This window comes from Conger conger, chromosome 18, assembly GCF_963514075.1.
Source record: "Conger conger chromosome 18, fConCon1.1, whole genome shotgun sequence".
Taxonomy (NCBI): domain Eukaryota; kingdom Metazoa; phylum Chordata; class Actinopteri; order Anguilliformes; family Congridae; genus Conger; species Conger conger.
In genome coordinates this window covers 19,092,624-19,109,207 of record NC_083777.1, presented here as the reverse complement: position 1 = coordinate 19,109,207, position 16,584 = coordinate 19,092,624, and the positions used below count along the sequence as shown (strand labels likewise).

The following is a 16,584-nucleotide window of genomic DNA, read 5'->3' as shown; positions in this document are numbered from 1 at the left end:
CCCAGGGACTAGCCTGAAATAAGGCACACGGGAGAACATCGTGCTCTGAGCAGTACACAAGGTTTTTTGTAAACAGAGATGTGTATGAACAGTGGCAGTGTGTGACATTAGTCTCGAATGTTCTTTACTCGTATTTACTGAGTTTGAGAAGGAGAAGTGTGAGGGTGATATTTGTAGATTTCTCAGAAGTGCATCTGCTGTTTGGACTTCCTCTGTGCGGTACAATGCAAACCGCTGTCAAGTCGGATGTTCCACCGGTTGTGGTTGTGGTTTGGCTCTGAGAAGCTCAGCTGGCAGAAAAAAGGAAATCCATCTGACTCTTTGCATGTTGGGTGAAATGGTGGTTGTTGTAGGCGCTGACCTTTCTGTTCAACATGACGGCTCTTTGTTCATTTTGTTCCTGCTGAGTTCTTAAAATATGGCAGCGTGGTGGCGCAGTGGATAGCTGATCAGTCACTTTCCATTTTTTTACTCATCTCTTCACACTGTACCTTGACTTGTCCAAAAACATTCAGGCTAATTGGAAAGTCTAAATGCCTGTAGGTATGTGTGTGTGAATGAATGGTGTACGAGCCTTGCAATGGATCTCAACCAGTGCATGCTGGGATATGCTCCAGTGCCACGACCCTGACCAGAAATAAGTGGTTTAGAAAATGGAGGGATGGGAGGGATGGATGGAATTTCTTAAATTCAAGAGGGAGATCTGATTACTGAGAAGGTCATAGTTGCTTGACCTGACCCCTTGGAAAGGAAAGATTACTACTATCAATATTTAAAACAAGCCCACAGTATCCTGGGTATCAGCTGGGCTGAATGGTATTTATATTTTGTGTACTATAACTCGGAGCTATAGACCTCTAAAACTGAGATTTAGACATGAAAGCTCCTCTCGTAAACTGCTGATAATGAAGCTACAGTCACTGGCCTTTTTTTGTGTGTTCTCCTTTAAGATGACAGTTCAGTTATTGAATACAGCTTGCAGCAGTTGGTAAGATCCAAGATCATTACTTCATCTGCATTCCTGTGTGTCGTATTCACCGTCTGATCAATAGCAGTGCTTTCCCTCTAATTGTTGCTGGTGTTCCATTGTTATTGCATTATCTGTTGTAATTGCAGCACAAACTCATTACAGTCACGATGATCACCTGTGATTGCACAAAGGTAAATATCGGCTGAACGCAGCCACTAAACACTCATTTCCACCCAGCAGGGGAAAGGGGAACCTTGTTCGGCTAGGCAGACTTTTACAGGCACTGTCTTCCTCGACTCTTTGGCTGCTTTAGAGAAGTGTTTAGCTTTGCGTGAGTTATAGAGTCATTACTTGCTGGTCCAAAGCCTTTTGGTCAAAAATGAACAGAACCTCAAAGTCGCAGACTGCCTGTGTGGTTTTGAGCGGACACATACTACACATGGGCTCCGTTTATTAACCTCCATCTTGCCATAAATGGCTATCCTTTAATGGCAATGGGGATGTTTACTCATTTTCTACATGTAATGTTGGTGAAGTTCTGAAGGTAGGTCATAACTACAGTACAAGCATCTGTTCCACCTGTAGAGAATTTTAATGATTTGTGAAATTCTTCAAATGATCAACAACTGCATTTTCAGGTTTCCATCCATGTGGGTGCTCTTCTTGGATGTATTTTTTAGATTAGGTTGCAAAATTTCTTTAAGCTCCAGGAGGTTTATTTGACATGACCTTCCATTGTGAAATTATGTAGGCTATCCATTAATATATTCCTTTCTTTCTAAGAATATATTTCACTACTATTGTACAGTAACTATTTGCAATACAAGTTAAACTGACAACCCCAGTAGTCTGTATCAGTAGGTATATAGGCATTACCTTGCTGTTCCCAGTCATCTGATATTTATCCAGTTTTTGGAGAGTGCATAACAGCACCTGCCAGTAGTTTATGAAGTATTTCTGTTGGTTCTCTGAGTTCTGTTGCATGTGCGTGTGTGTAACAATGAGTACAGCCCCAGTTTCTCGGCGTACCATCTGTGGCTTTGTAGTTTAATGAAGTCTAAAGGTCAGAAACATCACTGGACTCATATATAAGTAGTTATGTAGATCTGTGTCTCCTCAGTGCCCTTCACTGATGTGTTTGTTTCACCTCAGGTAAACCCACTTTCTCTCTTTGGCTGGTGAGCCCAAGCCTGTCTCAGCTGCCTCCAGTCAGGGAAACTATGTACCTGTGAGCAGAGCAGTGCTGTCCATGCATATATACATGCACATGTGCACACACACACACATGCACACACGCACACACACACGCATACACACACACGCATACACGCTTACACGCTCTCTCACACTTGCGCGCACACACTCACACACACACACACACACACGCATAGACGCTCTATCACACTTGCACATTCTCACGTACACAGACACGCGCATGTACACACACACACACACACGCTCTCTGTAACACACACACTCGCATACGCAACCACACGTATATACACGCATACACAAAGACACACGCGCACACCACATATCACATTCTCCTTGATAAAGAACATGTGCTGTGAAAATAGGTGAGGTACAGTGGGATCAGTGAAGGGGGATTAAAGGCTTAAAATAAACTCCTGAGCTCCGTGTTCAGGTCGGGTGGCGGGGAGCGTGAGCAGGAAGCGGGCAGAGAGTGAGGGCACGTTCAGGGGGCAGCGCCAAAACCCCCACCCGTCCGGGGGAGTCCTGGGTCCAGTTCACACCACCACTGATTTTCTATTCGAGCTCTTTCAATCACACAGGCCTTCCTGACTAACCCGTCACTAATCACGCATTCTGGTGAGACCGGACATGTTGTTGTGTTGTATGTCATTGCTGTTACGTTAACAGATCACCTGCTTTTCCAGATTTTTGAGGTTCATATTGTGTTGGTGGCACATTTGCGGTAATCCATTTGTGATTAGTCGTACAGTTCCGGTAGAAGTTTTGTTTTATGGGTGGTCACATGGTAACATTCACAGGGGTGCAATCTTTATCTTCTAAAATGATTTGACCTAATCCCACCATGGTCATGAGCAGATTCCTCTGCTGCGAGAAACAAGTTACCTGCTCTGTCTCCAGATTTCCCTCCGTCCCAGAATTCCCACTGAAAAAACAATTACCTGCAGTAATCCAGCTGCTGTCATCAAGCCAGAACCTGAACTCTTCAGCCAAGCCCTCATGTGTTCCGCTGAAGCTCAGTCTGCCATGCCAGTTGGCTCTTGGGTTATTTTTCAAGCTCTTTCTTGGCCAGTGAGACACACTCCTCCTGTAAATCTAATGGGGTGGGCGGGGAAATGTTTTACTTTGAAACTCTGCAGGTCGTCTTCCGGAAAGTTCAGTCATATTTGTTGAGCAGTCCCTTTATTGTGACATCGTCTGTCAGTGTGTGAGGGTTTGTTAGGGCGGGCATACATTGTGGGCTCTCAGCTTTTTCTCCTCCAGGTCGGAACCAATTTGCAAGAAGTGTTAGGTGTTAATGTCGCTATTTGCTTGGTTGCTCGCCATTCCAAACCATTCTGGTTTACCGGCTCATTTACACTCAGTTACCGGTGAAAAAATGTGGTCACTGTCCACTTGAATTTGTCCGGTGTGAGAGGTCTTCCCATTGACCAATTGGGAGGTGGTTCAATGTATGATGTTTTTCTGATCTGGTCGAAAGCCCGTAGAGTCAATGCCAAGGGTCAGCATCCCTGGTCCTGGCAAGTAGCAGGGTGTGCTGGCTTTCGTTGGCTTCTCATCACTTAATGAATCAATGAAAGCAGTTAATTACAGTCACAGCACCTCGCCTCACCTTGTTTCTTGCGGCTGAATCGGTTGCCGATTTTAAGGTGAAAACAAAAACCGGCACATCCTGCGGTTCTCCAGGACCAAGTTCTGCTGAGCTCTGGTCTACACTATCATCCGATCGGCTGTCATGGCCTAACCTCGCAATGTGTGTGAGGCCATCCCAGCTCCCAGTGTCGAAAACGGCATGAGGCTGTACGCCCACCCTTAGGGTAAGGTATACAAGCCCATGAAACATGAGCAACCAGGTGTTACTTCCTTCTGCTCTGCAATTAGTGTTTTGTATTTAGCGTGACCTTATTGGCTGAAGCTGTAGTTCCATTTTCTATCCCATTATAGCACCTGTTTAAGTGAATACCCCTGCTATGTGTGCACTTTAAGTGACTGAATAATAAAGGGCAGTTCAGTCTGACTTCTGCTACATTCTCTTTATTTGGAATGGGGGGAAATGAATGGTGGCATTTTCCAAGCTGAGAATTCTGATTTAATGAGGGGAAAATTACACTTGAATTCATGTGCATAAAATGGTGGCATTGAGATTTTACAATGCTAGAGAAAATGTGTGAAAATGGTTAGCATATCTTTCTGTTTTTAATTGTTCCTTCTTCAGTTGTGTGCATGCGTGCATGTGTGTACATGAGTGTCTTTGTGTGTGAGCATGAACGTGTTGTGTGAGCGTGAAAATGTGCTTGTGTGCGAGCATGTGTGTTTGAGCATGAGCTTGTGTGTGTGTGTGTCTTTATGTGTGAGCATGATGAGCACGCGTGTGTGTGTGTGTGTGTGTGTGCTTCTGTGTGTGCGTGCCTGTCTGTGTGTGTGTGCTTCTGTGTGTGCGTGCCTACGTGTATGTGCATGCCTGTGCGTGCGTGCTTGTGTGTGAATTCCTGTGCATGTTATGTGTGTGTGCTTGTGTGTACGTGCTTATCCAGTCCTCTTTGCCCTCTCCCTTCATCTCCTCCCCTTGCCTCTTATCACACCACGCACACCTCACCCCCCTCCGTCCTGAAGTGTTGACAGACCCTGCCTGCACTCCTGCTGTACAGGCTCACAGGAGGGGGCCGGGACTCTGAGACGCTCCCGGTCTCACACTGAGAGCTAGGACTACAAAAGTCCTGCTGGAGGGACTGGATTGAGGTTACACAGCCAGGCCGTGTATGGGACTGCCACTTACTGACATCACAGAGTATCTCCTCTCTGCGCTGGACAGGTGCTTAGCCACAGATAGGATATTAAAGCGCGAAAAACATATCTCCATCATTTATATGATTCTGTAATTGCCCCCAACTTAATCATTTATTTCTGTGTGTGTGTGAGTGTGTGAGTGAGTGAGAACATGCTTATTTTTACAGCTCAAGTGTGAGGAACGTGAAAGAGTACTTGGTTAAATAAGTGTTGTGGCAGGGTGTAGAGCGTTTATTTAAAATATTTCTCCTTTGCCGAAGCAGCAGATGGTTGCCTCTTCCTGTTCTCACAGTGTACATCCTTTTGAAAGTGGTCAAGACAGTGGTTGGTGGGGATAATTTATTTATGCATTTGTTTTTTGTCTTTTGACCAATGGAGGTTTAAAAAAGAATCCATGCTTATTGGGAGCTGCAACCAATAGCGTGGCAGTACAATTAAGTGGGAAGAAGTTATTAATGGATTCTTGCCTGCACATCTCCTCCAGTTGGCCAGTGACAAAAAGTGAGAAAAGCCTTTTGACAAATCCTGTGGCAGTACAAGCAAGTTATTACAGGACTCTTGCCTACTTGCAGTCAGTTGAGAGCTGCACCTCTCCACCAATGTATTAGTGATGATGCCAACATGGCAGTTTCTTCCACCATGGGTTCCCTCTGCAGATTTCCTACAATTTTCCCCCATAGGGATGAACATTTCTGCAGAAAAAATGTCTGTGGTTAACCTACGCATTTTTAACATCACATTAACATTCCGTTCGTATTAACATCCCATTACACCCGTTAATATCTCAACTGTGAATTTGGAAGCTGTTATGTGCTTTTGAAAAGTAAGTTGTTAACAAGTTGCTATATTGAAACTACAACAACGGTTGCATTTTGACAACCAGGGGTGTTTCAATACAGCTAATAGCACAGCTTTAATAACAGCTTCAAAATGCACAATTTGAAACTTATGTTAATCACAGACCTTATTTTCGGCAGAAATCCCGAAGCATTGGAAATCTGCTCAGTGAACCCACGCTGAAAAATGCTAAGGTCTTAGGATCACTGTAACATTCTATTAGCCAGTGACACCCATGAATGTTTTGGCCAATTGGCCATGTGAAATGAGCTTTTTGGCCAATCACGTGGCAGTACAACAAGTGTAGTGACCTCTCCACAAATTGGTCAGTGAAATCCAGGTGAGATGAGCGTTTTGGCCGACGGCATGTTTGTGAATGTGCCCGCAGGATCTGCCACTGCGAGGGGGATGAGGACAGTCCGCTGATCACGCCCTGCCACTGCACTGGGAGCCTGCGCTTCGTGCACCAGGCCTGCCTGCAGCAGTGGATCAAGAGCTCCGACACACGCTGCTGCGAGCTCTGCAAGTACCAGTTCATCATGGAGACCAAACTCAAGCCGCTCCGCAAGGCAAGCAGCCGCACCTGCGCGTTTACTCTCTCTGACACCAGGCCACTTTCATAAAACTTTTCTACACAAATCCTTTTCTAAACAATTCATTTCCTACACAAAACACAAAACCATCCTAAATAGTAATACAGTTACAATGTCATGCTTAAATGTCCTGAAAATAGGAGCCAAGTTTTTGGAAAAAAAAAGCTTGCTTTTTCTTCATCTCAGGAGAATGTTATCTCTAAGGGTGTCTGAAAAAGAATGCAAATGTAAAATAATTTGTCATCATTTGTCATCTCAAACTTTTGAATGTAGTGCGCTTTTGTTTAGGAAGAATTAATTGTGAATCAGCAGTTTGGTCTTGTATCGTGGTTTTTAGTATTTGCTTTGTCTGCAGTATTCTTTTTCTTGGTGACCACGTTATAAATTATTCAAACAGAGATGGCCTGGGTTTCTCATTACCAGGAAGTCTAAAGCCTGAGACATGTCGTGTGTTTGCAAGGATGGAGCATTTGAGAAGGGTGTGCTTGTTTTAGTGGCGTATGCCATATCTGCTGGCTTAAAGCTTAGGATTGAGACAATGTCTCAGTTGGATCATATCAAATATACAAGGATGTATGTTAATTTGACTTTTTTGCTATGATGTTGATTGTAAAGAATGGCTAGTATGTGTTGTAATGATGGTTCAAATAATGAGACATAGGCTATATACACTCAGTTACCTATTTTTTATTATTTTTATCTTCTCCTGCTGTAGCCTATCCGCTTAGAGGTTTGCCATGTTGTGTGTTCAGAGATACTCTTCTGCATACCACTGTTGCAGTATGTGGTTATTTGTATCAACCAGTCTGGCCCTTCTCCTCTGACCTCTCTCATTAACAGCATGCTTCTGCCCGCAGAACTGCTGCTTACTGGATGTTTTGTTTTTGTTTTCCATACTGTTCTCTGCAAACTCTGGAGACTGTTGTGTGTGAAAATCCCAGGAAATCAGCAGTTTCTGAGATACTCAAACCACCCTGTCTGGCACCAACAGTCATTCCACGGTCAAAGTCACTTAGATCACATGTATTCCCCATTCTGGCATTTGGTCTGAAAAACAGCTGAACCTCTTGACCACGTCTTCATGCATTTAGTTGCTACCACATGTTTGGCTGATTAAATATTTGCCTTAACCTGGTGTACAGGTCTAACCTTATAAAATGATCACTGAGTGTATGTCTGTGTAGCATGTGACATTGTGATCATGTGACCTGGCTCCCTGTACAGTGTGAGATCATGTGACCCCTCTCTCTCCTCAGTGGGAGAAGCTGCAGATGACGTCCAGTGAGCGGCGGAAAATCATGTGTTCGGTCACCTTCCACGTCATCGCCATCACGTGCGTGGTCTGGTCCCTCTATGTGCTGATCGACCGGACGGCCGAGGAAATCAAACAAGGTCAGGCCAGTGGAAACGTCAGGGCTGCCCCAATGCCCTGCAGTACACAAATTTTATCCAGAGCGACTTAACCTCACAATTTCAAACACAAGTGCAGTTGGCAGTGTAGAATTAGGGCTAGAGAACTGGGCTTACAACTAAGAGGCTGTAGGTATTACTTTTGGTGGGACTGCTGTTGCTGTTGTACCCTTTGTGCAAGGTAGCTAACCACTAACTTGAATTGCTTCAGTATATATTCAGCTGTATAACTGGACTGTATGTCAGAGAATGTGAGCTGTGTAGATTGTTCAGGATAAGAGCTTCTCCTAAATGCCTAACAGCACATACTGTAGGTCACAGTGTATAGGTCAGGGTTTGAAGTGGGAGGAGTACCCTAGAGGAGAAATGTACAGTCCTAAGAGGTTATGGTGTGACAAACAAACAAAATGTCCGCTAAACTTGGCTGATGGCTTGGAAAGCATTAGGTAACAGTTATGCGAACAGAACACAAACAGAGAGCCTCAGAAATGGCAGGAACATATAATGGATGTTTACAGTCTGGCTGCTTTGTTCCTTAGTCTGGAAGACAGGCTTCTTCTCCCCTCACCCACCCTACCGAATCTCTTCATCTCAGTGAGTTCTTTGGAGTCGCTCTGGAGTTCTCTATGAGTTCATGACGCCCTTCCTCCATGGCCAGAGTAATGGACTGCTTCTCCATCGCATTAATGTCATCTCACTCCTAGCCAGCAAACAGCCTGGACCCACAGCAGGACAGTCACATATGAAATTATTCTCATCACAATATTATTTGGGCCTAGTGTCCGTTTTGTTGGAAGGGTTGCTATATTTAAGTTTGTATTTCATAGAATCAATGCTTTCGCGTAAAAAGGCATAAGCCCTGTGGAGAATTTGAGTGTCCAATGACTCATTGTTTGATACAGGGTATTTTGAATAAGAGGCTTTTCGCCAAGAGGGTTCCAAAAAATGCATAAGAACCAAGAAACAGTTTAAAGAGGGGATTTTGTGAAAGAGGAGCAGCCAATTGGCAGCTGGTGGGAGATCAGAGAGGATGAGGTTGTGGATTTCTATTTTCTTTTTTTTTTTTGTGCGTTGGATGTTCTGTGCGGAGATAATCAGGATGTCTTCAGTGCATTATCTAAATAGAAAGTGACGTTTCTTTTCAGAAGCTCTCCAGTGACCTACTTCAAACCCAGATTCCCATAGCTGTCGGTATGCATGGTGTTTAAAGTGTAACTTAAAAAAAAAAAACTAATCAGGACAGGGAATATTTTGTTCTTGGACTGAGAAGCTTGTTGAACTAGTCCCCGTCTCAGCTTACTCCAGACAGGAGGCAAGCTGGGTAATCGTGCCAGAGAATTTTGACACCTTCTGACAGAGAGGCGGAGTCGAGGAAGATGCTCGTCTTCAGTTTCCAAGGCGATGTGACTCATGTTTCAAAGGAGGGCAGGATTCTTTGTACTTGGGCAGAGATGAGAAAGCACAAAAAAAATAAAAACCAATAATATGTCGAGGCTTTTAAAATGAAAGAGCAGCTTTCTGGTAAAACACTCAGTGAGCACTTTATTAGGTATGTATTAGACTTATTTTTTAGATTTATTGGTCTTCTGCTGCTGTAGCCTATCCACTTAGAGGTTTGACACGTTGTGTATTCAGAGATGCTCTTCTGCATACCACTGTTGTATTGTGTGGTTATTTTAAATACTGTCATCTTCCTGTCAGCTTCAACCAGTCTGGCCCTTCTCCTCTGACCTCTCATTAACAACGTGCTCTCACTGGATGTTTTTCGCGCCATTCCCTGCAAACTCTAGGGACTGTTGCGTGTAAAAATCCCAGGAGATCAGCAGTTTCTGAAATTCTCAAACCACCCTGTCTGGCACCAACAATCATTCCATAGTCAAAGTCACTTAGATCACGTCTTCCCCATTCTGACATTTGGTCTGAAAAACAGCTGAACCTCCTGACCATGTCTGCATGCTTTTAGTTGCTGTCACATGGTTGGCTGATTAAATATTTGCATTAACAAGCTGGGGGCGGCACAGATGGTGCAGTGGGTAGCACTGCCACCTCACAGCAAGGAGATCCTGGGTTCGAATCCCCGTCGGCCGGGGCCTCTCTGTGCGGAGTTTGCATGTTCTCCCTGTGTCTGCGTGGGTTTCCTCCCACAGTCCAAAGACATGCAGGTTAGGCTGATTGGAGAGTCTAAATTGCCCATAGGTATGAGTGTGTGAGTGAATGGTGTGTGTGCCCTGCGATGGACTGGTGACCTGTCCAGGGTGTATTCCTGCCTTTCGCCCAATGTATGCTGGGATAGGCTCCAGCCCCCCTGCGACCCTGTTCAGGATAAGCAGGTTAAGATAATGGATGGATGGATGGATTAACAAGCTGGTGTACAGGTGTACCTAATAAAGTGATCCCTGAGTGTATATTAAAAGGTACTGAATTGCAACATTCTGAGATTATTTATTTGGTGGGATTACTCTGATGTGTTTGGGGATGTTTATAATCTGTTTGGATCCTTCCTCCATGTTGCGTCCAGAAAAATTAAGTAAACTTGGATTATTTTGGATAGTGTGCCAGATTAGACTAGACTAGATTCATATGCAGCATAATTTGTCCTTAATCTGACCCAATGATGATCTTTTTTCTCTTAGTTACTACCTTCATTTGGTAATACATTATACTTAAACTATACACCTCTTTTAACCATGCAGCCGGAAGAATACCAGGTAAACCTCTCCACCTTTAATGTACCATTTCTTTGAAATCCTGAATAATGTGGGGAAAAATGAATAAATATTTATTCATTTCCCTAACGTGGTAGAGATTGTAGTTTATAGTTTCATCCATCATAATCCCAAAGTATGTTAGTACCCCAAACTATAGAATGTAGGATATACCTTGTGTTTTTTTACTAGCATATCTGCACCATTTTCTGTATCTCAAAGATACCAATTGGTAGTTGGAATTGTTACAAGAAACTGTCACTAATATTTTTTTTTAGGATGCCCTGTATGTTTGCACCTGGTGATTCCCAAACTTTCAGACTATACTGTATTACAATGTAATTATGACGAGCATATATGGTTCATATATACAATAAACAAATATGATAAGCTGGGGCCGTAGAGGGAGTCACAGAGGGAGGGTATAGGGTTAATCTCACACCAGTTAAGACTCATCGAAGGTGGTGTGTTGTGGCAACATCTCGTAGAACACATGCCTGTCTGCGGTCTCAATGGGGCTTTCAGTAAACAACCTAACATAGCATAGCGTAACATACTGACCAGAACAGGCCATTCAACCAAACAATGCTCACCATTTGCTACCACTAACGTGTGAGCTAGTACTCACCTCTTACCTACAAACTAGTATCTACTGTAGCACCGCATCAAGCCTGGACAGAAAAGGTGAAAATCTCTCTGAAATTCACTATATTATTATTCATTTTACTGAGCTTGAGAACGTTGCAGCGTCTGCGCAACTGGGCATTCCAAATTGGAAGAATAAGAAAAAAAAATGGGCCTCTGTCAATTATATGAGGTCAATGAACCAATCAGACTGCACTTGTATAGCAGAGGTGCGTACATACAGGTCTTTCTGTGTGAAAGCAGACATGACGTCTGTTTTTCCTGAAACCAGTGCAACCGTTCCCACAGTTACAGCGTTTTACTCTTACTGAGTGCACAATATCTTCCAAAGACCAAAAATCATTATTTTTGAAGTACTCATATTTCATGAAATTTAAGAATGGGGTAATTTCTCAACACTCCTCCTTTTGCAATGACGTAAGCTCTAGGCATGTAATAGCCTATTTATCGGTGGGTCTTTGATTAGTATTTGATTGTAAGAGATGCAAGGCAACTTTACCTGACCCAATCTGACTCCTCCAAAGGTTAAAGCCTTCTCCTCCAACATAAACTAATCCCGGGATATTCTTCTAGGAAGAAAGCAAACTGAAACACCTACATTTTGTAAAGCCGCCCTGTTATCCCTCATTACTGACATATTGCTGTTCTAATCATTTGTGACCATTTAGCGTCTATGCGTAAATGCATTTGCATTAGCATAAATACAGAAGCAACGGTGATGCAATTTTTATATTTGTGGAATTTGGCCTCCAAATCTATTCAGGATGAATGATATGGCAGCAGATTTATGATGGATGGTTTATTGCCACTGACGTAATGGCAAAAATGCACCAATGCAATATATATATATATATATTTTTTTTGCTTAATCGAAAATCTGGTATGAACACTATGAGCTGTATCAAACAAAATTAAAGCTATATCCTGAAATCCCCATACAGGTCAGAAATCCCTCATTTACAGATTTTTAGCATACAATGGGGGGTGCATAAAATGCTGTCTGTGCTGTGTGGTCATTGTTGTGTTTGCACCGTCTGCATCTTATTTGTGAAAATGTGGTCTGCGTGTAGTGTTGCTAGTTGTGTTTGTATTTGTCTGGCATTACTGTTTGATACGCTGTCATCCTTATCAGCCTATTTTCTGTTTGTTGTTTATGTGTTTGTCTGTCTATTTATACTCTTGAAATTAGTCCTTTACTTAACTGTAATTTCAACAGTATCTACCTATTAATATGCCAGAAGGACTAATAATGAGAGAATGGTATACCATTTTTCTCAACACCAACAAGTCTTCATTTATTTTATGTAGCGCAATCTGAAAACAGAACCTACAGTAAACCCTGTGGGAGCAAGCGGGAGAGGGGGCAGAATATGGCAATGACTGTGGAATGCACAATGCACATAACAGTGCATGTATATAGAGACTTGGAGTGCAGGATGCATACTGCTGTAGCTAGACAGTAACGTTACTCTTAATGTGGTCTCTATGTTCTTTCAACGTTCTCCTCCCTTTCCCACTGCAGGGATACTGGAGTGGCCGTTCTGGACGAAGCTGGTGGTGGTAGCGATTGGCTTCACTGGCGGACTGGTCTTCATGTACGTGCAGTGCAAGGTGTATATTCAGCTCTGGCGGAGACTGAAGGCCTATAACAGAGTAATATACGTGCAGAACCGCCCCGAGACCTGTAAAAAACTGGTTTTCGAGAAGCCAGCCCTCATGGAGCCGAACTTTGAGAACAAGGAGGCTCTGGTACCCCCTCAGTCCGACACAAACTCTTCTCAGTACACAGAGACTGAGGACTACAGCATGGAAATCCTACACGTGTGACGGACCCTCTGTCGCCCCCCGCAGGACCAGCCTCGCTATGGCCACTCTTGAGCTGCGCTGCGCTCTAAATATTGTTGGATCTAAAAAAAAACAAAAACAAACTAAAAAAAACTGACTGAGGTGCGTGTTCATTTTCTGTGGAATGATGTCTGTTTCTTTTTGTTCCTGTAAGATGTCGGCTTATCAGTATAAATCAGTGTGCGTCAGCTTCAGAACATTCCTACTACTGCCATTTTACTGCTGTCGTACAATACCTGATTTCTGAGACTCAAGTTCCCATGGAGTCCATTATAACGCATTCAAGCACTTTTATTTTTCACGACCACAGCTCAGTTTTATTGTTTATAAACTGAATTTCAATATGTGTATATTAGAAAAGAAACTTGAAGTTAAAATGATGAAATACTCATGTTTTATACCGTGATTTTTGTAACCCAGTAGACATACCTTGGATGGGAAAAAGGAATATGTTTGGGGAAATGTAATTTTGCAGAAATGCTCATTTCACTTTCAAAAACAGAATTATTCTGAAAGGCAAAGCCAAGCATGGTCTGGTTATTTAACCCCAGTGCTGATTTTTATTGGTTGGTAACCAATAAAAAGAAGGTTCTGTCCAATTCAGTTTTCCCTCCCCAAAGTGTACCCTTTGGAAGCTGAGAGAATGTAACCTTTTTACAAACAAATTTTCTACCAATTACAGGAAACTCTGCCCAGGTTAAATTCATTAACTTCATGCGACTTTGCAATGATCAGGTCGTGTTTTTTATTGTGTGAATGATACTTCTACTATTCAATGTGATGTTGTTCGTTGGTTTGTTTGTTTGCTGAACTATTGAGTTGGACCTTGAGAAATTCTTAGTCTGGTTTTTAAAATGGCGTTTCTTCCGGTGTCCAGGGGTAACCAGCAAGTCAACTGTTTGCTATATATTTACTCAGCTTTATCAGTTGCCATTGCCATTAATGTCATCAATCATTTGAATTTGATATGAATTATTGAACACCATTGATTCATATTTAAACTGAGAGTTAAACCTTTCATTTGTCAGTTAAGTGACACCAGTTGACCTATTATGACACAAGACTGAATTAACTTGTATTCATTTGTGGCCAATGTGTTTTTGCCAGTTAGTGCTAGGTTCCAGCAGAACAGAATAGTCTTTTATTATTTATTCATTTTCATTACTGCAGATTAATTCACTTGGGTTCATGTTATTAATACATTTAACTGCGTTTCAATTAAAACACGCCCAAAGGAAGATGCTGTCTTGTCTGGGCCTGTAATTGTCACAACGTACATAGTCTTTATTTGGTGTATATTTCTTTAACCAGAATTATGGAAATGTCTTGCCCAATGGAGAAATATGCTTTGTGAAATAGTGCAGGGTATGTCTGTATTATACAGCACCACTCTGTGAAAGTGCTGTGAGTGGCAATCTGGTGGGCTTTCATTTTAAACCACATTTGTAAGCGCCGATCTTGGTGGGCTAGTACAACACACTATTCTACGTCTTTTGTACACTTGTTTAGGGCATTGTTTTGTTTTTGTTTTTTACCCCAAATTAAATGAAGCTGGCATCTTCCTTTGTGCAAGTTTTAAATGAACAACAGTAGGACAATAAATAAGAGCAGTCTGTACTGCAGGGAGCACATCTACTGCATTCAAGTGGCAAGACAATCTCCGCTGTAGCATTATTGTCACTGAGGGGATGATGGAAATGACAACTAAATTGCACCGCACGATATAAAATTATGATGTCAAATCAAATGTCTGGAATTTGTGCAACAAATGTGTCTGGTTATGTGAAAGGGTTCTAGTTGTTTCAGTGTGATATTACAAGTAAAGCTTTGGATGACTACCTTGAATACAGCATATGGGATGAAGAGCTGACTTGAGTGCCACCTGGTGGGTTGAGGATGAAAATGCTTTGATTTTCGTGAGCTCTAATTCGGCCTTCTACGATCGATGTAGCTGGAGGTTCTTACGTAGCTGACAGAAGGGGATGTATTGGGATTTGGTGAGGTTTGGTGAGGTTTGGTGATCTTTGCCATTCCAGTGGAAATAATTTTAATAGGATCATTGATATCAGTGTTTACGTTCATCATGATTTTCAGAGGAACAGTGACTTTTTTTTTTTTTTTTTTTGCTTTTGTAGACACTTTGGATCTTGTAAATGACAGTACATGGAAATGCTTTGAAATTATACTCATGAGTCTTTTTTTTTGAGAAGACAGCAGGAATTGTAATGCCATCTAGTGGGCGATGTGTGAACTTGAAGCAGACTGTATTTGTTTGTGTACATACTGTACCCTTTCTAATATCCAAAAGGCTCTGTGCAATTGGTTATTTGAAGTGCAATTACCCTCCTTGGACCAATCAGTGACAGGTAACATGGCCGTTTTCCCATTGGTTTTCTGTGTGTAAGGTTAAAGGCACACAGTTTCTATTTTATTTATTGAGAAAATACCGTGCACACATGAATCACGGTAAAAATGTGATTTTATGCAACTAACACATCAAATCACTGGCTTGAGCATTTAGACATGTAACATCCCTTTCCCACAATGCACCACAACTTACTGCAATGTACTCTCACTATCTCTTTCTATTCTGGGAGCATGACTTGGTGGGCCATGACTGTTATCTCTGTCTCTCACACATCATCTGCAAACTCGAAGATGCCTAACATCACCCAGCTACCGCATACAGAAATAGTAACTTTCAGTTAGTTGATATCTGGTTTCATAAATGTGCAGTGTCTGTTGTTATTTGAATGAACTTTTAATTTTTTGTTGCAGTAACCTATCAACCGAGCATGTAATTATGTCGGGGAGCTGGCTCCTTTGGTGAGTTGAGAGCTCAAATGATGCTCAAACCCAAACTAGGCGCCATTTCATTATTGTATTTGGAAGCATGATTTTGTCAGGCTTCTTAGACTATGAATTAGTTAGTAATTTACTGAAACTGAAGTGTGAGTAAATGAACATTTTCTGTATGACTTCTCCGCCTCTGTTAGCTGTCAAATTCTGTTCAGTCATTTCTATTGCAGCACATACACGGTTTTGCATCGACTTGCTTAAATGGAGATTTACAGAGAGCCCCCTTCATTTGTCTCACTCAAAGAAACTCTAATGTGAGGAAATGGAAAGAATGCATCGTTCGAATCCCTTCAGACCCGGCGCTTTGCTTTTGCTTTAAATGTGTTATTTGCATAAAATGACAGTGCTTTACTACTGACTCTGTTGAGCAAACATGACCTTTATTTTATTCATGTTATCCCTGCATTGTGTTCTGCACATTTTGATTGTGAACTTGCTTGTGTAAAAAAAAAAAAAAAAATTGGGTATGAGTTTGTTCAAAAGAATATTGATGTTTTTTGAGTAATTTAATTTCCCATTTTTAAAAAAACAGATAACATTGAAATCAACCAAATAAAATTAAGTAAACTTTTAATATAAAGCATGTTGCTTTTGTATGCCCTCATAATGTGTTGACTGAAGAACAATCTTCCTTTAGCCAGAACAACACGTTATTGCTCTTTTAGGCCAACATTGTGCTACAAAATGTAAACAGAGCCAAGAGAGCACTTTGCTGTCTTCA

The 16,584-nt window shown here is 42.1% G+C and overlaps 1 protein-coding gene across 2 annotated transcripts in view; it reads left to right on the top strand.

Moving 5' to 3' along the window:
* marchf8 (membrane-associated ring finger (C3HC4) 8) overlaps nucleotides 1-16,443 on the top strand; it is an 87,724-nt gene extending 71,281 nt beyond the window's left edge. For both annotated transcript variants that reach the window (XM_061227628.1, XM_061227626.1), the window contains 3 exons: nucleotides 6,195-6,375; nucleotides 7,656-7,791; nucleotides 12,682-16,443. In XM_061227628.1, coding sequence (XP_061083612.1) covers nucleotides 6,195-6,375; nucleotides 7,656-7,791; nucleotides 12,682-12,986 — 622 coding nt within the window. In that variant the 3' untranslated portion in view covers nucleotides 12,987-16,443. The remainder of the gene's footprint in view (nucleotides 1-6,194; nucleotides 6,376-7,655; nucleotides 7,792-12,681) is intronic.
* The last annotated feature ends 141 nt before the right edge of the window (nucleotides 16,444-16,584 follow it).